A 23,198-nucleotide genomic window follows, 5' to 3' on the forward strand; every position below is an offset into this window, starting at 1 on the left:
CGACCGTTCTTCACGCGCGACGGTCAACACGACTATACGGGTCACACCACACACGCGTCACAACACGCGTCATATGAAGCACGCGTACAGGAACGTTCGGTACTAATACCGTACGAGGACTTGCGTACAGCAAGAGCCTCGTTACCCGAGTTCACAGGAACTAGGGCCGAGGACCCCGTACGGTTTATAGACAATACCGAGTCGATTTTGACGCAAGCGCGTATACACCCATCGGGTTGGTGCAGGGCGGTCGAGCCGCAATTAAAAGGAACGGTGAGTACATGGTACAATTCTATCAGGGCACTCGACCTATCCTGGACAGAATTTAGGGAGGAATTTTATGAAAATTTCAATAACGCCGAAATTCAGTCTCGATTGCGCGCCGACATCGTGTCAACACGTCAAACGCCCAGACAGTCGTTAACGGAATTTGTGCTGATTAAAAACCAGCTGGCGCGCCGCGTAAATACTGGCCTATCCGAATCGGAGTTGGTAGGTATTATCGCCGGACTAACGCGTGACACTTTCCGTATACACATACGTCTACACCGGCCATTGACGTTCAGCGAGCTGCGACGCATCGCAGGCGTTTTGGACCCGGTAACGGACAACACCAACCCGCCCCCACAACAATGGGCCCTTAAAACTATAGTCTGTCTCAAAGTAGAAGACACCGGGCGGCCGACCGGTTTTCGTTCGGTATGCGCATCTGCTCCCCTCCAGTTTGCGCGCCAGGTGATCTACGCGGTCGTCCACATACCAATTAAACAACCGTTATACAGTATACACCGTACACAAAATATTTTATTGCTGTCTGCGATTGACTACGTCTCGCTCTGCACGTCGTTTGCACTATCACTATAACCTAATCGTATTTTGATTTGTATTTTTTGTATTTTTGCCGTGTATAGTTTTTTTAAGTATAATTACGCCATGGACAACGAAGTTTCAGATTTTACATCACCAGCGAAGAAAAATAAGAGAGGAAAGGTAAGAAAATTGTTATGAAATATTATAATATAAAAAAAGTCTTTATATATATATTAATAATTCGATACTAAAAAAATATCCTGTACAATTTTGCAAGTAAAATAATATTTCGTTACACTCGTAATATTATTTACAAAAACAAAATATTTTTTCTGATTTTCATTTTTTTTTAATTTTTTTTTTATCTTTTAATGGTAATTTATATAATTTAATGTTAAAAGTTGATTGCTTAACATCATTTATACGTTATATTAATACAAGCATTAATTTCTTACGAGGATTTTACTCATTTTTATTTTTCAACTAATAGTATTCTATGCTTAAACACATTTTTTTTCTTTTTTCTTTTTAGTGGGTTTCTTCACAGCAGAAGGAAATGATTGTCAACCATTACAAAAGCAAAGTCCAAGCGAACCCAAAAATCACAATACGTGAAGCCCGGACAATCATTTCAAAAGAATTGGGGATTGGAGAAAAAACCATATCCAATACATTAAAAGAATACCGTGAAACTAAAACCGTCAGTTCACCAAATAAAGAACGGATCCATAAAAATGTGATTTCGAAGACGGATGATTTTGATAAATATGCCATAAGAAGAAAAATTCACAATTTATGGATAAATCGTGAGTTACCCACGCTTGACAAAATACTTTCGGTCGTCAACGAAGATGAAAGTCTACCATCTATTTCCCGAGCGACATTACATCGACTTTTAAAATCGATGGATTTCGTTTACACCAAAAGAGGACGAAACAGTGCGCTTTTAGACTCCAATGAACTTATTCTTTGGCGGAGGAGATATTTGCGAAATATCAAAAAATATCGTGAGGAAGGTCGTCCAATTTACTATCTGGACGAAACGTGGGTTAATGCTGGAGACGTCAATACCAAAGTGTGGGTCGACAAAACTGTCCAATCTAGTCAACATGCGTTTTCCCAGGGCCTTTCAACTGGTCCCGTAAATCCGAGTGGTAAGGGGAAACGATTAATAGTCGTTCATATTGGCTCTGAAGATGGATTCGTTCCTGGAGGATTATTGTCGTTCGAGTCGAAAAAGAACACTAGTGACTATCATGACGAAATGAATGGGCAAAGTTTCCGTGATTGGTTACTATGTGTTTTGCCGAAATTAAAAGATAACGCGGTAATCGTTATGGATAACGCTCCTTACCATTCGGTAAAATTAGAGAAATGTCCAACAACAAATTGGAAGAAAGCGAACATTATTGAATGGCTTCAAAGCAAAGGGGAGGTAATTGATAGCACTATGATTATACCAGAATTATTGGATATTGTGAAACAACTAAAACCATTGTACGACAAATACGAAATCGATGAACTAGTTTCACAACACAATAAAACAGTGCTACGATTACCTCCATACCACTGCGAACTCAATCCGATTGAAATGGCTTGGTCGGTAATCAAAAACCACGTAAAATCGAATAACAAGACTTTCAAGCTTAAAGATGTCCAAAAGCTCTTGATTGAAGGCGTAAATAAAGTCACTGAAGAAATGTGGAGAAATTTTATAAGCCACACTGAAAATGAAGAGGACAAATTTTGGAACATCGATATGATTGTGGACGAGTTAATGGCTGAACGACAAGATTTAGTTATGACGATCGGCCAGAGCGATGACGACGACGATGATTCATTTTCTGATTTGGATTAATTGTGTATATAGTAACTGTAAATTTTTTTTTATTTATATTTGACGAAGATGTTATTCAGATTTATTTTTTTGCATAACGTATAATTTTTAAAGACTGTTTTCTGATTAATCATGTGAATATAAATGTAAATAAAATACCAATTTTTTGTTGCATAATTTTATATAGACGTATATTTAAAATGAATTGCACTAAAAATGTTTTTTTTATACCTGGTGTTTAAATATAAAAATTATGGTAAAAAACTATAATAAAGTTTCTTATTCATTTTTAAACCACAAATTTTTTGTTTTTTTTTATTTATTGATACTTGTAGTGTTATTTTTTGACGACAAAATGTATTTCAACATGGTTCAGAACATGGTAGAATTTGAAGAAAAAATATTTTCTCGAAATAATTCAAATATTATAGGTTACTTTACAGAAAAAATATAAAAATTACACAGTTATGCATTTTTAAACATTATACAACAATTTTTATAAATACCTTTTAATGAAAAAATAAATTATGAAACTTCATATTTGTACTTCTATGTACACACATTGTCAACGTATGGCGTATGCAGGCCGACGTCGATAGTTTTATTATTTTTCTATTTATTATTTGTACTCGGTGTATGCTACCGCTTTCGTATTGCCGTCGGAAGTTGTCGACTATTCGGTTTACGTCGGCTGTCGATTTCGTCTCATAGTGGGGGAAAATCGGGCAACGAGCTTCCGCGGCCGTCAGTCGCGATGCGCGAAACCGGTGTATTCTACTTTGAGACAGAGTATAAAAAAGGGGTTGAAACCCCACAAACAGCCCCCCGGTCAAAAAAAAATTTTTTGCGAAAGCAACTGATAATACACCACCGGGGCCGTGCAGATATTGTGGGGAACTCCATTGGAACAGTAAGTGTCCAAACAGACCGACCACGTCGGGAAACGGCGGGGGAGTCGACGAGGACTAGTCCCCCTCATCGACTCATCACCACCCCCCCCCCCACTCATCACCACCCACTCTCGGTAGTACACACGGAAAAAATAAGCGTAATCGAAAAGCGCGTAGTTCGGTAATTCAACACACAGAACAACCAACTACGAACATTTTTTCCGTCCAATCACCAATCGGCACCCGTTCACAGACCCCCAACCTACACCACCCCACCATTGAACACACTCACCTCACCGGTGACACATGTGTTCAACAACAACCGGCTCATGGGGCAGCCACAGGTGTAGGGACAAAGGCAACAGAGACACGGGTGTTCACCCGCACGGGTGACGGGGACACAAGCACACACACCGCGCTTATCCCCGCATTAGGTCAGTCTGCGCACGTAAGGCAACAGGCGAGCAATGAGGCAACCGATGCTGACAGTATGGTCATGGCGGTTAACACCACCGACCAGACAGTCTCCATCGCGGTTCAGAACCAGTTGTCCCGCTCGACCAATTGCAATACGACTAATAACGGTACGCGAACATGCCAAGACAAAATTCCGACCCCCGCGGTCGAACTCGAATTTCCGTCAGGCTTCGTAACAGCCCTATTAGATTCGCAGGCACAAAAATCATACGTAAACCCGACAGTAGCCCGTAAATACGGCAAAACACCCACCCACGGACCAACAAACACAGTCCGGATGGCGGACGGTCGCACTGCAACAACCAGTGGCACCTCCACATTCGAAGCTAGGATAGGTGCACTCGATATAAAATTCGAAGCTACCATCCTAGACAATTTGTATTGCGACGCGTTACTAGGACACGACTTTCTTGTTAACAACGAAGTCTCTTGGGATTACGCCGCGTGCACAATTCACATGGGTAAGCAAATTCGTACGTCGACATGTTGGAAAGGGAAATCTCAACCACCCGCCACTCGTCCCGACCTGTCACAATTAGAATTTGGAAACGACCCCGAAACACGCGCGAAACTAACCAAGATTTTAAATAAATACGTGGTAGTATTCAGCGAAAAAGTAGGACGTACCAAATTGATTGAACACGAAATTCTGCTAAAAGACCCGTCCCTAATCGCGCTCAAACCATACCCATATCCGCAGCAGAAACAAACTGCTATCGACGATATGGTACGCGATATGGAACTCCAGGGGCTCGTAGAACCAAGCACCTCATCATGGGCCGCACCAGTAGTAATGGCAAAGAAAAAAGACGGAACTTTTCGTCTCTGTGTCCACTACAGGAGGCTTAACGACGTTACGGAATCCGACGCGTACCCTATGCCAGATCTCAACAAAATGATTAGGCAAATGCGGGGCGCGAAAATATTCAGCATTTTTGACCTTAAGTCGGGGTACTGGCAAGTGCCGCTACACGAAAATGCACGAAAATATACGGCATTCCGAACACGTAGAGGTCTATATCAGTTCAGAGTCCTCCCCTTCGGTCTAAAGAATAGTCCAATGACTTTCGTGAGACTCATGAACGAGGTCATGAGGGGGTACCAGGATGATTTCGTACAAGTTTACCTGGATGATATTGTAGTATTTTCAAGGGACGAGTACGAACACCAGGCCCACTTAGACAAGGTTCTCGAGCGGCTCAAGAGGTTTGGACTAACGTGCAACACAAAAAAATGTAAAATCGGCCTACGCGAAATTTCATTTTTAGGGCACATCGTAGACTCGGAGGGCATACAAAAACAACCGGAAAAATTGGTATGCATTGACAATTTTCCGGTTCCCAAAAAGGTTAGGGACGTACGTAAATTTTTGGGAGTGTGCAACTGGTACAACCAGTTCGTAGATAATTACGCGGATACCATAGCACCTCTCACTAAATTATTAAAACAGGGAGTACGGTGGAAATGGACAGAGGTAGAACAACGCGCGTTCGAAACAATAAAAAACGCGCTAGTCACATCACCAAAATTGTCGCCACCCGATTACAGCAAACCGTTTTGTCTGCAAACAGATGCAAGCGAAATAGGAGCCGGTGCGGTACTTTTCCAACGGGGTGACAGACCGGAGGAAAGACGCATAGTGTCCTACGCAAGCAAAAAGTTTAGCGAAACGCAAACAAGGTACGCCGCGGTCGAACGCGAGTGCCTAGCGATAATCTGGGCGACAGACAAATTCCGTCCATACCTAGAAACCCGACGTTTCGAACTCCTAACCGACAACTCGGCACTAACATGGTTACACAGGGCTAAAGACAAAAATTCAAAATTAATACGTTGGTCACTACAACTAGCTAATTTAGATTTTAGTACGGTACACGTCCCGGGAATACAAAACGAAGCACCAGATTTGTTATCTCGTGACCCGGCACCGGGCACACCTGTGGACGAAGATCGACTTGAGGAAAAATTGGTAGGGGCGCCCACAGCGTCGACAACCAGTGTTGACCTCGAATCTGACCGAATATTCTCCATGTTCGATAACCACGTTAGTGACGACACACCACTCACCGCAACGACTCTCGAAAAGTGGCAGTCCGAAGACGCCACAATCCGCGAAGTAGTCGCCGGTCACAGGTGGGACGGGCCAGCGCGGAACACTAGGAGCACAAAATCGGGAACGAACACATACGTTTTTTCCGAAGGTCTCTTACGCGTAAACGTAGGCACCCACACACCCGTCGTGATACCAAAAACCAAAGCACAACATGCAATTTGGAGGTGTCACGATCACGTCTTATCCAACCACCCGGGTTGGAAAGAGACGTACCGGGCGGTTCGATAATTGGAAAGGTCAAAAAAACGACGTCAGGTTATATGTCGGTGCGTGCCACGTATGTGCGTGCACGAAACCACTAAACTCACGTCCAAACGACCCAATGCAACCAAGAACCCCCCGTGAACCATGGGAAGTTATCAGTGTCGATCTCATGGGCCCATACCCACGTTCTGGTAAGGGAAAATCGTACATACTGGTAGCAACCGACTGTTTTAGTAGGTGGACCGAGGCTTACCCCTTAGGAACAGCAACCTCTAAAACAATAATCGAAACGTTAGAACGCGAGTTCTTTTCGCGTTTCGGTTACCCCCGCGTGTGTCTCAGTGATAACGGCCCACAGTTTGTGTCAAACGAAATGATGAACGCGCTAGAACGCTGGGGGGCACAGGGTTGGACAACCCCAATCTACCACCCGAGGGCCAACCCAGTCGAACGCCGTAATCAAGATTTAAAAAAAGGGTTACGCGCACAACTAGTAACGGGCAAACATAAATCTTGGGACACGAAACTACCCTCAATCCTATTTTCGATACGGAACAGGTGCAACGAACAGACATGCTACCCACCCGCGGTCCTTGTCCTCGGCAGAGAGTGCAAGAGACCCGGAGATTGGGCGCTGTCTAAAGCGGCGCCGGTACACATCGAAAAAACACAGGAAGAGAGGGTAGAGCGGGAGAAACGTATTTTAGGCAAAAAGGTAGTGGTAAAACCAAGCACGAACACCGGCACACCGGTGAAGTTCGGCAAGGGCGACGTAGTCTACTACAAAGCACACCACTTATCTAAGGCACACAAAGATTTTCACGCCGGTTTCGCACCAAAGTGGTGGGGACCGGTAAGACTGGCGAAACAGGTCGGGAAAGGAGTCTTCCAAACCGACCAACAACCACCGCGGAAAATACATGTGTCATGCTTAAAACGGGCACCGATAGGCCAACATTAAATAAACAATTGTCTGTAATAATAATCATTTACAGACAACATGACCGGCCAACAGCAGAAGTGGCAGCAGGTTGCCGAGCTAATCCAACGGCTGGGGCTGGTATCCGGTGGCCAGGATGAGCCGCGAACAGCCGCCCAGGTCGCGAGGATGACTACCCGCCAACTCCTGCAGGACCCAGTGCGGGCGGCCATCTACAACCGTGGCTGGGCGGACCGTACGACGGACATTCAGCGGAGGTTGCGGCCACACCGACCACTATCAACATCAACACCCGGCAGCCGCACACCGTCCCTGACAAGGCCACCACCCCCCGCAACGACACCTGCCCCCGTAACACCTGCGGAGCCGGCACCGGTACCCAGGCCAACGGGGGTACTCCCCGGCCCAACGGGAAGGGTGAGGACGGAGGCGCAGCAGGCAAGGAACCGCCGGAAATTCCAACAGCTGAAGGAGAAGAGGAAGGCCAGGGAAAGCGAGGCAAGCCAACAACGTCGGCTTGCCAAGCAACCCGCGCCAACCTCAGAACCGGAAGCAGCCGGCACGCCTCCGACCAACCCTACACCGATGGAGGTTGACAAACCGGCCTCCAAGGACGGCAAGTCCGAGGAGCCGGGACAACCCACCAGCCAGGAGTCGCCAGACCAATCGGAGTCCACGGTAGAAATTACCGAGACAGATTGGCTGGTGGCGTTCGAGGGGATGCCAGAGTTGGACGAGCACCACTCGTACTACACTCCGGTAGGGTCCCTAAAACACCCCCAATAACACTCACGGGCGCGGGCAAGTCTACCTCAAGCGAAAGCCAGAGGTAGTACAAGCCACCCCGTCCTGATATGACACACGGACACCGGTACAAGTGTACCCCGTGTGACGGTTTGGCGGGGGAGTATGACACGGTACGCAGCGGCCACCAGTACAAAGTACAGGTACCGCAGCGACCAGTCTACACTTTTCGTCAACCGCCACTACGGGCTACAGCGCGACAACGCCAACTCCCCCACCACGCCACAAAGGCACAAGGTGGGACGGGAAGGCGAGTCGCGTAGAACGAGTACCGGCCGTCGTAGACCTACTACTAGCAAAATAACACACGTCGCACAGTGGGAGGAATTGAGGTTTTACCACGACAAAAATATATTTCATAATAAAATCAAATTATATTTATTTAATTATAGTTTTAAATATGTTTTAAATATGTTATAATTTATAGGTTTATATTTACAAAAGAAAATTAATAAAATAGCTAAGTTCTATTAGTTGTGTGAAAACACAATAGGTAAATAGGTACAATATTTATTTTATAAAAAATGTTATTCTGAATCAGAACATATGTCCGAATCTTCTGTTTCTTCATCATTATCTATAATTATTAATTGTTTTACTGAGGATGGTAATTCTGTAAATGGTGTTTTCAAAATTGTTCGCTTAGAAGATATCACTGGGTCTGAACTTATTAATAGAGCATGCATTAAATCAGTATTGGTACTCATTCTTGATGTTTTGCGCGTATGATTTTCCCTAAAATTTTTATAATTTTTATTACATGCTTCTTGCGCTTCTTCAGATAATAATCCTATTGGTACAAGTGCATTTTTTATAACAATAGAACCATGTAACAAAATTTTATGCATACTGGGAGGCATGCGATACCAATTATACAACTCAATGTATAATTCGGCTGTTTCTTTACAATATTCATCGAATGACTCAAAATGAATTTCATATCCACTAGATATTGCAATTAATATATCACCTAATTTTTTAATCAAATTTAAATCAACACCTGTTATTTTTGCCGACATTTCTGCATTTTTAAAAAATCTCCTTGCCACATTCCCAGTATTAGATGTACCTTGACCTTGTACTATTTTATCAACTTTTATCCCCATATCATTCCAAAATGTTTGTTGAATATTTTTTTTTTGTTGTAAAACTTTCCCTTTCTCTTCTTTAGACATGCGACTGGTTGATTCGTGGATATTTAATTTATATGAAATATTTAAAATGCATTTCAAAAAATTGATCCACGCATGCAATGTAGAAAGCCCGTATTTCAAATTATCTTCATTAATTTTAAATTGTTGTATATTTTTTAAATCGTTCATATTTTTGGGTCCACAGTTACAAATAAAACATCTTTGACTTGACGTATCAGTTAAATTATTTATAACTTTTCCATCTACCATTGTCATAACTAATTTACAGTGAACAGGAACAGAAATATTATTTAAAACAATTTCAATTGGGACTAATGCTTTTATTTCATTTTCAATTGCCTCAACTTCTTTGCAAGTATTATATTTTGTTTCTTTTTTATACAAAAATTTGATGGGTCTACAGTAACGTGTGGAAGATGGTGTTAAATTTTTCCATAAAATATCATTTGTGTCATCAGTCATACCAAAAGTTAATCGCAAAGGAACAAGCGAAAATAAAAACATATTTGCATCGGTATATTCTACATCTTGTTCATAATTTTGTTCACTGTCATCAGTGTCGTTATCTCCATCACTATTTGAATGTGGATCATTTAGGGTTAAATTTTTATTCTGGGTAAATGCTTGGTGATATTCGGTTTGACCAGAACTTCCATCACACCCCCATTTAAAAATAAACTCAGCTTTTACATATTTTTCAAAAAAATTAAAATCCTCAGGTAAATCGAAAGTTTGGAAGACTCGTCTAACCGTATGGTCCAATAAACTTTGGAGAGGTATAGACACACCAAATGCATATATTTCTATACCCTCAGGATAACACAATTTTTTTGCTTCACGTATCGATCATATGAAGGATACACATTTACCCCATGTTCTTTTAAACCTAATCGAGTCTGGTGATACACATTTTTTGTCATACGACAGTTAACCATATGAGCCAGCGCTTCATCTACGGTATATGGTACTATAATATTATTTTTTCCTAAGGATTCACGAAAAGTTTTCCTAATTTTTGCAGGACGACTTGGAGAGTATTCAGTTGACTGTTTCAATAAATCGGCTGCTGCATGTTTACCTTTTTTAAAAAGTGATACTCTTGTTGCACGAAGTAATCTATCTGGTGATATTGTCTCCACTAATGGTTTAACTTTACGAATTTTAGCTCTTTCAGATAAGTCTGAAAATGGCTTTGATGGACGACCACGAAGATCAACAGCTTTTTTTTCTTTTTTTGGCAAATCAAATTTAGTATCTAACCATCCCTCGTATTTTGAAATAAATGTACTTGCAGTACGATTGACCGCTGACCATTTACGATTTAATGTAGTAGTATATGCCAAAATTTTTGCATTCAATGCGGCTTCATATTGTTCATCAATAGAATATTTAATATTGTTTTTAATGTAATCGAATAAGAACGAACGACTGTCGACGGAACACGGATTTAACTGTCGCGGACGTTGTGGACATCTCAGCGCATTGAATAAATCGCGGTATGTAATACCTATAAAAATAACTACACATCAAATGGGCAACTTTGGGCAGATCATATTTTAAAATTGACTTATTAGTAAGTTTACTTATACTATATGATAAAAATTAGAGAGCTAATTTACGCTATTTTTTTTTAAGATCAATTTAATTATAAAATAAATTATTTATTTTGATATTTCGTAATTGAAGTTTTAATATTTAATTTTTAATTGAAGGGTTAAATAAATTATTATTAACTATTACATACCTTGTCCAGTAGCTTCCATGGTATAAAATAAATAAACTCAATAAACTTAATAATTTAAGATTTCGTAAAACTGAAAACAAGCATTAACATTAACCGTGTGTACTATGTAGAAAATAGCTAGGTAATGATGATTATTCCGTCGCGGCGTCGCTCTGGTTACTAATAGTATTGATATAAACTTATATAACTTTAGATAAGGATCTATTTTAAAACCAGTAGATAATCACAAATGTTATGTAAGTAGTTTTTATCTATATTTTGATATATTTTTTTTTTATTTTTGTCGCGGTAAAACGTCAAATCCTCCCACTGTGCGTCGTGAACACACACCACGATTACAACCAGATCGATACCTGAACTATATAACCCGCCGTCCGTTGTTTTCTTTTTTTTTTCTTTTAATATTTTTTTTTGTGTATACCTATACTATACATATGTGTACCCGGTACGGGGTGAAATAAATACGACCTCGTTTACCCGAACTTTGCGTTATTCATTTCAAACGTTCGAGTGCGAACACCACCCGTTCTACTCCATCAACGACCGGCTCTCCGCGGACCACCTACCACCACCGTCGTAGCCGCGTCACATTGTACAGTGTTCACTACCTATACACTTATATGATATTATCTTAAAAATATTCTTTTAGTTTTAGCATTGAATTACCATTAGATAATTCATTAATATTCACTGCAGCCCACTACAGTCCTCTGGACTCAAAATAGTTTTTAAAATGATTGTTTTTGTTTTATTTACTTGATATGCTCTAAGATGGGAGTTATAAAAATCAAATTCTATTTGTTGTACAATAAACTGAACTCTGGAATTTTGCTTAACAAATATAATTTCTAAAATTTCATATACACAAATTTCATTATTAAAGATTAAGAAATAACCTATTTTATATAATGTACCTTTAAATTCTATCTGTGAGTAACATATATATTGGTCACTTGTTAAATGTAGAACTCTTAAAATAAGTTGATTGTAATTACTATCATTCACATATTTACTATTTAAATTTATTTTAACATTAAGAGAAGAATTTAGAATATTGTATGCAAAATTGTATTGATATTTTTTGGCTAAGGACAAACAAATATTTTTCCTTTATGTAATAGCATGTGCATATAGTTTCATCTCTTTGTGTTTGGCCTCATACCTAAAACACCTAAAATGTTTAGGAGGACCAGAGTATTTGATAATATTTGGATAATGAACTAATAGATGGTGTTTAGGTTTTAACGTATCCTTGAACAATGTGATATAGTCATAATTATGCTTTTCTATTAGTTGTTGTAGATGGAAAATTGTTGCATAAGAAATTTGACATGTGAGTAAAATTTCAATGATTTCCAAAAAATTTAAAAAAAATAACCACACATTATCATCCTCGGGAATTAAATCTCCTATCATTAAATAAAAATAATAAAAAAATGTCATCATTTCTCTCGCTTACATTTTTAAGTGAAAGTTTGTTATATGAATAGGTTTTATAGGAGGTGATATATTTCCTATTTCTATAGGGCCATAGTTAAAATGCTTTTTTCTATAATTTAATGTTTCTAGAGAAAAGATCTTGACCTCCTCAGTATAATAATTAATTATATGACACAAATTATAATGACAAATACCTTCGAAGATATCATGCATAATATCAATACTATAATTAGTAGTTACATGAAAAGAATTTATCTTATTTAAAACTGAATCTTTATAAATACCAATTTGCTTGAAGTCATTAATCGCAATATCATCTACATAATTTAAAGAATTACGGAGTAATGAAGGATTTTCTTTACATAAATGTTTAGTTACTGTTTTATGAACCTTGCAAAACCTACAAAAAAAATTTGCCGAAAATGATTTACTAAATTCGGTAATAGTGTTTAATCCTAAATTATCACCAAGAAATAGTCCTAAAATAAAATGTACTTCTTGTGTACCATTTTGAGTAACTATATTGATTCCATTTACCTCAAGATCATTTATTTGGCTTATTAATTTATTTAAACATAAATCATTTCCAAATTCCTTCATGTCTACAGCCTTTATAAGAGCAACTAAATGTATTTTTATAAGTTTTGATTGATCAGATAAAGGGAAACTATAATAAATTGCTGAAACAGAATGTACAGATGCGTGTGAACCTAATGAGTTATTGATTTCAAAGTCATCTATATACATTAGGGTGGTCCTCCGGTATAGATGAAGTAAAAAAAAATTGCAAAATGTTCGGGTTACCGCCCTCAAATCGGTTCAGTTACTTAAAAAAAGCATGAGAAAAATTTTTTAGACAAATGTTCAACTTTAACCCGTGCCGCAAAAGCTCTAAAGTTTTAATAACAAAAAAATATTAGAAATCGTCAGTTTTTGAATATAATTAATCATTACTCTTAAAAGAATATTTTTACAAAAAAATTATAGAGACTTTAATTGTACGTCACTATTGTTACAACAGTTTTATACTTATACATTTTTTTTAAATATATTATTATTAAAAAAATTTGAGTTTAAATGTTAAAAATAAAAATGTTTAACTATTTGTTGCGTTGCAATAAATAAAATGTTTTTATATCGTATAATGTGGTTATAATGTGCTACATTAGTGATACAAGAAGCGATAATTTTTTGGCGGAAGGCACGTATACCAACAAAAACAGAACAAAAATGTGTGACCAAGTTGGAGGATTTATACCAAGAGTGGAGAAATTTGCAAAAGTTAGAATATAGAAAAAGTACAACTTCAAATGGAAAAAAATTCGCAGTTTGTATCAAAGCTAGACGATTTATTCGATATATCAAACGCAAACGCTTTAGATTTAATGTCTAATGAAGAAGATAGAGCTTTTTTAATTGCCCAGAGACAGAAAGGTCGAACTGGATCATTGCTTGGTATTGATCAAAAAACAAATAAAAAAGAAAAAACCATAGAGGATCGGAAACAAGCGACAAATAAAAGAAAAGATGGTGCTCGTAATGAATTTGAAGCTTCAAGTAAGTTTTTAGTCTAAAATAATAATTTATAACTACTATAGTACTATATTAAAAGTGTTGTGTGTATAATAATAATAAATAAATTTCAGGTAAAACTGTAGAACTTCTGTCGTCCAGTAGTTATGACGAATGTGACGATGCGGACAATGATGCATTTGTACATGAAGATATTCCCGGTCCATCAAGTAAATATTTCAAGCCAACCAGAGGGCGATGACTTTGTCTCCGAAAAACTTGCAATCGTGTTGCAAAATGTAAAATCAGTGACCGGAATGCTGTACATCTTTTCATTGCTACTGCAGAATCTTTAGGTAATAATGTTAATGAACTTATTGTAAACCGATCATCGATACGATTATCTCGCATAAAATACCGTAAGCAACGTGCTGAAAAAATACGTCGTGACTCTAATTTAGCTAAGGAAGACGCAGTTGTTATACACTGGGACGGAAAACTTCTTCCAAATTTAACTGGGAAAGGCTTAGTCGATAGGCTGCCTATAATCGCGTCTGTAAATGGCCGTGAACTTCTAGGTGTCCCGCCGCTAAATAGTGGAACTGGACGTGAACAAGCCAATGCAGTATACCAAACGCTTGTAGATTGGTGTTTAGATAAAAATGTACAAGCACTTTGTTCCGATACTACAGCATCAAATACAGGTCGCTTAAATGGAGCTTGTGTTTTGCTTGAACAACTGTTAGAACGCGAAATAGTATATTTACCATGCCGCCATCATATATATGAAATTATATTGAAAAGTGTGTTCGATTTAAAATTTAGGGCAACATCGGGCCCAGACGTGGCAATTTTTAAAAGGTTCCAACAAGCCTGGGGAACAATTAACCCTAACAATTTTAATTCTGGCGTACAAAATAGTAATGTAATGGATTCTGTAAATGACGTATGTGACGAAATTATTAAATTTTCTAAAGATCGGCTATTAGAAAAGCAGCCAAGAGATGATTATCGATAGTTACTAGAATTAACATTACTAACCACTGTGTGACGGGGAGTATAAGACCATTCCCTCGGGGGTTTTTACACCCTTAGCCATCTGTCGCGAGGGCGGCTCCTTCACGCCTTTGGATGACGCGGTCACATCCCTCCGACGGGTTACTTCAGGGCGCCCTGGCGCCAGGCTGACGGTCCCCCGCCGGCTGCTCTCGTTCGAGATAGATCGGTGGGTTTCGTATAACCGCGTCGGCAAGCGCTGGATTCGACCCAGTCAAATAGCTCCCCTTCTACTAAGGCACTACTCCCGACAGCCCCCGCGAAGCCATCCGCATATGTCGCGAACGCGCGGCCGGCGAGTGCGAGCACGCGAGGTACACGCGCGCGTCGGCCGGACGCACGCCACATAGCTCGACGGGCACTGATACCGTTCGGGCGTTAGCTAAGTCGGGTTTTCAGTGGGGCTGTCCTCGTCGCCCGCAGGATGAGATTGAAGGATCCGTTATCCAGAGTACTCACAACGACTCTTTTCCCACTAGCATCGACACCGGGGCAGTTCTTACGCTGACTTGACGCGAGCTTTTTGAGTGGTACGGTTTTCTTTTGCCGGGTGCCGTGTCCGTACCGAATGCTCGGGTTTGAGTGCTTGTCGGTGGGTGTCCCCCAGCCGGACTTCCACCTTGCACTTATTCGCGCACGAGTTGGTCGGGCCCGTGTGCTCTCAGTCAGGTTCGTGCTAAAAGCGCCAGCGCGCTCACAGAGGTCCGCGTCTGCTTCGCTCGTCGTGCCCTGACGCCTCTCGCCCAAGCCCACTGGTTTGTCGTAGGTGGTATGGTTCCCCCACTTGGGTAGATGGTTCCCGTGCGGAAAAGGAAGGTGCCCTCCATTACCTCGGTCGTCCTTATTCGGGGACCCACGTCGAGGCCTATCAGGTCTACCCTTCCTCAGTGCGTTGATACGCCTGGAACTCGGTTATTGGTTTTTCCCGTGAGTCCGCGCTCTACGATTCGGTCCGCTCCGATCGCTTGCACCTTGAGCGCGGAGCTTTTCCGTAGCTGACGGTCGGGCAGTCATATGTGTAAGCAGATGCTCTGCGATCCATGAGGACCTGTGTTTGGCAAGCTGCCCATCTCTGGGGTATACTGTTGGAGTAGCTGGTCTGCTGAAAACTGCCTAGCCTTTTCCTTCATTGATTACCCTTCCCCGTCACCACCGGTAAGTCTCTGAGACCACCTCCAGGTGCTTCCTATTGCCCGGGAAGCTCGGTTTGGAGATGCGCCCTCCACTGGCGTTGAGATCGGAACGGGGTCCTCAGGTGACCCGGGGGTGCGAAGACGCCTTCCGGCCGTTCGTCATCCGCCCAGTCCTGTACCCAGGCAGGACATCGTCAGCCGCGGTCTCAATCCCGCGGCTCTTTTTGACTCCGCACGATTCTGCACAATCATGAGTAAGCTTTTCGTGAGGGCGCTCGAGGGTGTAGCCTTGTTCGGGCGCCCCACCGCCTTCCTACCCATTTCAGACCTTTTTATGACTTAGCGTGCTCTAAACCACCGGGTTGCCACCCTGGAAGGTACAGGTGGCCCAGGGATCTCGGAGGTCCTTGGTCATTTCGCTAGCACCAAGCTTGACCTGCCCCGAACCCTTGTGATTACAGTTCAGTTAACTCGAAGCTCTAGCTTCGTTAAGACCGTACCCCGCCTGCCCCTTTCCCGGACCAGATTAGTCAGCCAGTCTCTCAACGTGACTCGTCTTGGCGCGGTCGGTAGCAGGTGTGTACTTGTACTGGTCAGTCTACCCGCCTGACTCGTCGTGACCCGGTTGGGCCGTCCTTGCCAGGCGGGTGGGCGTGCCAGTAAATCTCCACGGGGTTACCTCGATGCCCTTTCAGCAACCTAGGTCAGACCGCTCCAGGGGCCCGCCAGCCCCTCCCCGACCGGCGGGCGCTTCACCCGTAAGGGCGCGGGAACACCGGCCCGGTGTAACCAGCAGTCCCCCAGACCTGCCCTCGCTCTGCCGCCTTCAGAGTTCTGGTGGCCTCGTGTTGTTTGTAACGGTCGGTTTCCACGCAGCAACGGGGGATCCGAGCCCGCCGTCGCCGTCGTCACTGCAGTTTCTTTAGCCGTTCTTACGGCTACGATGGGCCTTAGCACCCGTTCCCTCGCTTCCACCTAACGTTACTAAGATGTTACCTGCCCGTGGATCAGGTATGTGGTTCCTGACTCCACCCACTCTTCGGTGGTTTCAGTCTTACGGTAGCAAATTGTGCTCTTTTTTACGACAAACTGTGTTTGCCGGCCCCAGCGGGCTGGTGCGTTCAAGGTTTTGCCACTGATGGCGCCCTGCTATCGAGGTTGGTTCCGGCGCACAACATCGGAGTCCTCCCTCCAAAGCAGGGTCATTTGCAAACCTTTGACTGAATCCAAATCACCGCCTCTCCGCCAACCAGGTCGCTAGTACGCCTTCCCATCCACTCGGTTTGATCTCTCCTGCCAGGAACGCATCTTTGCTCATAGCTAATGCGAACCTTCTATCGGTCAAAGTACTCATGAGAGATGTTCGGAGAAGTAATCAGCCGACGCGACGCCTTAAGCGTATAGGAACTAGCGTCGACCTTCTGTGATTCTCATCTCGCGCACTTCAAGCGAGACGTTCGTCAGAGACGCCGTGATTGGATCTCGTGTCACCGGTTGATTCACGTAATCAACCGTAAATGGGACGGTGGCTCAGTAATAGCAAACTTTATAAGTCAGTATCCATCCGCCGGCGACGTGGACGCCCCGGCCTTCGGCAAGCGCCGCGGTCTGTCAGCCCCGCGGCGCCCAGCAAAACTCACAGGCCTCACCTCCGACAAAGACATATGGTAACGGATCTCCATTTTCTAATAAAGGATTAGGTTTCGGTATATTGAGTGTATTGTTGTGCAACTTTTTACCAATAATTGAGTTAGAAAAAATTCCTCCGTCACTGTTCCTTCCGTACGATCCGACATCAATTGTAATGAACTTGTAGTCTGCATCTACTATCGCTAATAGAACAATAGAGTAACTTCCCTTGTAATTGTAATACGTAGATCCGGCATTAATAGGGCATTGTATATTGATGTGCTTACCGTCTATAGCCCTTATACAGTTTGGAAAATGCCACATGGTTTTATATCTTTCTACAACTTTTTTCCACATTTCCTCTGTGGGTTCTGGCATAACAAGTGGCCCTAAATTATCCCATATTGCCTCACAAACTTCTTTAACTATTTCTCTAACTGTACTGAAACCCATTCTGTAATTGAAACCAATACTTCTAAAGGAGTTTCCTGACGCTAAAAATCTAAAAAAAAAAAATTTAATGTTAATTTCCTTTTTAGGGAATATTGCTAAACAAAAATGGGAAAATTTAAGGAGATGTTTCTGCAATGCTCGAAACAGACGTAGAGAAGAAACAAAAAGTGGCATGGCTTCCAAAAAGAAGTCTGTGTGGAAATACGAACCACAAATGTCATTTATTATACCATATTTAGAAAGCAGAAAGTAAAAATTAAATTATTAAATTATTATTTTATATCTTATTATATTCCTAATGTTTTTTTATTCAATTAAAGGACACATAGTAACTTAAACGAATCTCAGACATCTGCAAATTTGTTCAGTGAGCCAGATAATTTGTCAGAGGGGTCTGAAGAAGAAAATATACACTCCGAACAAGCACAGAAACACAGAGAAACGCAAAATGAACGAAATATTGAAGATAATCAAGATGAGGCAACATTCAGCAATGCTGCTGCAGATGAAACATATTACGAAGACATAAAACGTAACAAAAAAAAAAAACAAAAAATTAACAATCCATCACAACAGCTAGTTGAAATTCTAAAAGAAAATTCTATTCGTAGAAAACGTCAGTATGAAGAAAAGTGTATCAGCCAAGGACATAAAATAACTAACCAATTTGGAAATCTGGATGATATGGACATGTTTTTCCTGAGTATGTCAAGAATGACAAAACAATTACCAAAATTTGAACAGGCTCAAATTAAACTTGCATTAAGTAACTCAGTATTATCTGCTGAAATAAAGTGTAATCGAGAACAGAGTTCTTCAGTTATTTATCCCAGTTATCCTACACAACAACTATATGTTTCAACTCATTCTCCGGCACCTAGTATGAGTAGCTTGCAGACAATGCCATCAGTTTCAAGTCAATCCTCAGCACTTAGTACGAGTAGTTTACATGCAATGCCATCGCCTATAGACTCACCCAACAATTATACTGAACAAAATTATCAAAGATCAGTGGAGCAACAATTTCCAGCACAAGACCAGACTCCTACCAGACCAACATTACTTCAAATGATGTCCATTCCTCATACTCAATACGAGTGAATTAATATTAGCTTAATTAATAATCTAAAATTGTATACTAATAATTCATAATCTCAATACTTGGTGGTAATTAATATGTTAATATTCTTTATTAAAATTTTGTAATAATTTAAAATTAATTTAAAAATAATAAAATAATTTATATATCGAGTAATATTTTATTTTTTATTACTTACCTCAAACAAACAGCTAACCTTTCTTCGGTACTAATAGGTTTTTGAAATTGTGTGCTTTGTTTTTGTATGTCTTTTTTAATAAGGCCGTGTACATAATCAAAATCTTCTTTCGTCATACGGAAATACATATGAAATCGTCTTGGATCGTTTCGTAGTTCTTGAACTAGACGATGGAATTCTCCCAATTTTGACCTTTTTTTATTAATATCGTGTACCCAGCACGATCGGGTGGATTTTTTATTTTCTTCGTCTAAAACTGCAAAAACAGCTGCAGTTTCTAATTCCTCTTCCCACTCTGAACTACTTGAAGTTAATATTTCCATTATAATTTTTCTTAAGAAAAAAAAACTTGCGTAAGTTCACACCAACACAGTGATTACTGACTTGGTACTAAATTGTGACATTATAATGTGACGATAGTTTATTTCTAAGCGTGATATCACGGATTAAATGTGTCAACGTGACAGCACGTGAGCTCACGTGACGTGACAATAGTCTGTTCCCACCTTTAAACACACGTCCCAAGTTGGCCCGTTTGACGGTAATATCTGATTCGGTATTGGTGATATTGAGCTTTAGAACATTGCAATAAAGTGGTCAAGAAGTTATTAAGTCACACAACAGTTGAATGTAAAAATAAGTGGTAGAAAGCTATGTGAACATTATTGTTCTCTTTAAAAAAAAAAAAAAAAAAACCTAAAGCTGAGTAATAGAATTATTACATATATTACTGATGTAGTATAGTAGTAGTGTAGATAAAGTAAAAACTATTTAGATTGTTCTGGCATTAAAAACTGTGTTTAAAATACTCATATAAATAAATAAATATATGAATAATAATAATAAATAATAAATAAATACATAAATTACCAGGTATTTGTTATTTGATGCGTATTTATATAACATTATTACAGATATACAAAATGTTACTTATTACAAATCCAATGTTAATTTTATGATATATGTATGTAACAATAGTCGGTAGTTAAATACAAACAACACATTACATGTGTATATAGTGTATAATGTATAGAATAAAATAAATACAAACTGAATACAAATAAATGTTACTTAGCATAGCATAGGATCTAAATTGTACAAAGATATATATAAAATTGATATATTAGTAGTAATGGCAATTTTATAACATGGTATATAACAATAACTGGTGGAATACAAACAACACTACGTGTGTTGTATAGAATAATTCATACAAAAATCTAGGCCCTAAGTATCCTAGTTTTTTTATTTTATCAAAATTTTAACCAAACGTTTGACATTAGTTACGAATACACTGTTGAGTGTATTCGCATCGAGAGAGACCACGTGGAGGTTGTCAAACTTTCTCTCCGCACAGAGTCACATAGACCCCAAGGGGGTCACAAAGACCCCGGGGGGGTCACAAAGACCCGGAGGAGGTCACATACACCCCTTGGGGATAACATTTTCCCCTGGGTGAATATTGTATAATTACATTAATTATATAGCTACCTGTAATCGCATCAGAGAACTTCTGCATACACGATATTCTTGGTGACGAATCGACCATTTCCATCGCAGTACATGCCGAATTTAACTGATTGCGCGTCCCTCACTCTTGAAAACGCAACGTACAACTGTCCATGGCTGAAGGCGGGTGACGGCAGGAGCAAACCGACTCGGTCGAACGTTTGACCCTGAGACTTGTTGATTGTCATGGCAAACGACAACCGTACCGGGAATTGAATCCGCTTCATTCGAAAAGGCAAATCGTCTTCCTCACCGGAAGTCATCGAAACAGCGGGTAAGATGATGTCTTCCTGCGCGTCGTCAGCGCCGGACAACCTCCTCGCCTTGAAGTTGTGTCTCCGCAGTTCGGTGACCACCAACCTCGTCCCGTTGCACAGTTGTCGCTTCAGATCAATGTTTCTCAGCAACATGACGATCGAACCGACCTTGAGCGTTAACTCGTGCGGCGGAAGCCCGTTCGGTTGCAGAGCGTTGAGGAACTCTGTCTGGTAGTTTGCCGCTTCGTCGGCGTCGTCGATCAGCACTGTATCTATGGCGTAGTACGTTCTTACGGCGCCCGTTACGCGTCGTAGCACTGTGGAATTAATTTGGTGGCATTCCTCGTTGCGGGGACACAGTATGATTCTCCGAGCGAACTCGTCGACGTTGGCCAACGACATTTGCTGCGGATAGACGAAATCGGTCAAATCCACAACGTCGCGAACCAGTTGCGGTAGGATGTTGATAGTGTCCGGAATACCGTCGACCGACGGCAGTTGACCGTTACCGAGCTGAAGTAGCCAAGCAAATAAGTCAGCGTCGTTGTCGGCGCGCATGTTCCGCGTCAGCCGAAACTGTTCAAACTCTCTCCACAATGAGTGGCGTTTGATAGATTACATGACGATGGAGCTCCTGTTCCCCCGGCGAACGACGGGCAATATCTGCCTGAAGTCGCCAGCTAACAGTATTGGTTTACCACCAAACGGTAGTGCCGATCCCATAATGTCCTTGAGCAAACGATCGACCACCGTGAACTGTAGGCCCGAGGACATGGGCGCTTCGTCCCAGACAATCAGCGAAGCTTCACGTATCCTTTGCGCCCGCAAAGACTGCATGGTGATGCTCGAAGTAGATTGTTCGGTCAGCGTTCCCAATGGCAATCCGAAAGTCGAGTGTACCGTCATGCCGCCCTCCATGAGGGATGCGGCGATCCCAGTGTATGCCACGCTCAACACCGTTTGTTGTCTATTACGCAGCGACGATATTAGGCATCCGTATAGAGTCGTTTTTCCCGTGCCTCATGGCCCGTCAACGTACACCGTTCGCTGTTCGTCGTTCAAGTCGCGAAATCGTTGTTGCCAAGCAACAACCGCGTCTATTGCACCGAACATTTGGTCGTCTTGATCCGGTTCCAGTATATCGTCGTCTGGATTGGGTAGACCGTAGTCGTTGAGTGATTTTCCGCGTGCACGAAGTAGGTCTCCAATTGCTTTGAGACATGCCGCCCTGGCGCGGCCGACGTTTTGGAAGCGCTGATTGAAGTCTTCCATCATGTTAACTTCGAACCGCCGGTACAGGTCCGCGGGGTCCGCGGGATGGCAAAACAATAGTATCGTGACGTATAGATAACGCAGTTGAGTGGCTGTGTCCAACGACGATGATTCTGTCAAGCACGTCCGCCACGCTTCATCGTCTTCCTACAATCCCAACGAACAGCTGCGGCCGCGTATGTGGCATGTACGACCCCGTTTACTGTCTTCAAGTCTCGGTAAGACCGCGGGCCTCTTCTGTTTAAGAGTAGCAGTCGTAGATGAAAACGGTCTCTATCTAGTGGGTTGACGACGTACATCCGAGCTAACGTCTCGCGAGGTGCCTGTCTACGCCGCAGTCTCCACTCTTTTGACGATGCTTGCCAAGTGTAATGTATCGGTATCTCGTGGTACAGATACTGTCGGGCATCAACGTTTCTCTCGTTGAGCGCGAAGAACGCCCTGAGTTTTGTTTGAGGTAGGGCGTGGTTTTGTACCCCCCTGTAGTTCTTGTCCACGCGCAAAGTACACGTTGTGGTAGTTTTATAGGTGCACCGGAAGTCTAACTACCGTGTGACTGATGTCGTGTAGTTTATACGCAAACAACCTCCAGATGGCTTCTGGTGGGCTAACGTACCTCGAATTTATGAAACTGAAAACAACATTTATGTATGTATGTAAATATTTAGAACAGTTGTTAAAAAAAAA

General features: G+C 41.5%; 3 protein-coding genes across 3 annotated transcripts; 1 reads left to right on the forward strand and 2 right to left on the reverse strand.

Moving 5' to 3' along the window:
* The first annotated feature begins 910 nt into the window (after window positions 1-910).
* Window positions 911-2,939, forward strand: LOC132935689 (uncharacterized). Its single transcript, XM_061002305.1, has 2 exons — window positions 911-990; window positions 1,343-2,939. The coding sequence occupies exons 1-2, from the start codon at window positions 934-936 to the stop codon at window positions 2,666-2,668; spliced, it is 1,383 nt and encodes a 460-aa protein (XP_060858288.1). The 5' UTR covers window positions 911-933; the 3' UTR covers window positions 2,669-2,939.
* A 14,786-nt stretch (window positions 2,940-17,725) lies between these two features.
* On the reverse strand, window positions 17,726-18,196 carry LOC132952109 (uncharacterized). The gene has a single exon (XM_061024268.1). It carries the CDS (start codon window positions 18,194-18,196, stop codon window positions 17,726-17,728), a length of 471 nt encoding a protein of 156 aa, XP_060880251.1.
* Window positions 18,197-20,975: 2,779 nt separating this feature from the next.
* LOC132952115 (ATP-dependent DNA helicase PIF1-like) lies at window positions 20,976-21,797 on the reverse strand. Its single transcript, XM_061024279.1, has one exon. The coding sequence runs from the start codon at window positions 21,795-21,797 to the stop codon at window positions 20,976-20,978; it is 822 nt and encodes a 273-aa protein (XP_060880262.1).
* Window positions 21,798-23,198: the final 1,401 nt, after the last annotated feature.

Source organism: Metopolophium dirhodum, chromosome 1, assembly GCF_019925205.1.
Source record: "Metopolophium dirhodum isolate CAU chromosome 1, ASM1992520v1, whole genome shotgun sequence".
NCBI lineage: Eukaryota > Metazoa > Arthropoda > Insecta > Hemiptera > Aphididae > Metopolophium > Metopolophium dirhodum.

Coding starts and splice junctions, on each gene's coding strand:
- LOC132935689 (XM_061002305.1), top strand. CDS start 934: ATGGACAACGAAGTTTCAGATTTTACATCACCAGCGAAGAAAAATAAG. Junction 991..1,342: donor AGAAAAATAAGAGAGGAAAG/GTAAGAAAATTG, acceptor TTTTCTTTTTAG/TGGGTTTCTTCACAGCAGAA.
- LOC132952109 (XM_061024268.1), bottom strand. CDS start 18,196: ATGGGTTTCAGTACAGTTAGAGAAATAGTTAAAGAAGTTTGTGAGGCA.
- LOC132952115 (XM_061024279.1), bottom strand. CDS start 21,797: ATGCGCGCCGACAACGACGCTGACTTATTTGCTTGGCTACTTCAGCTC.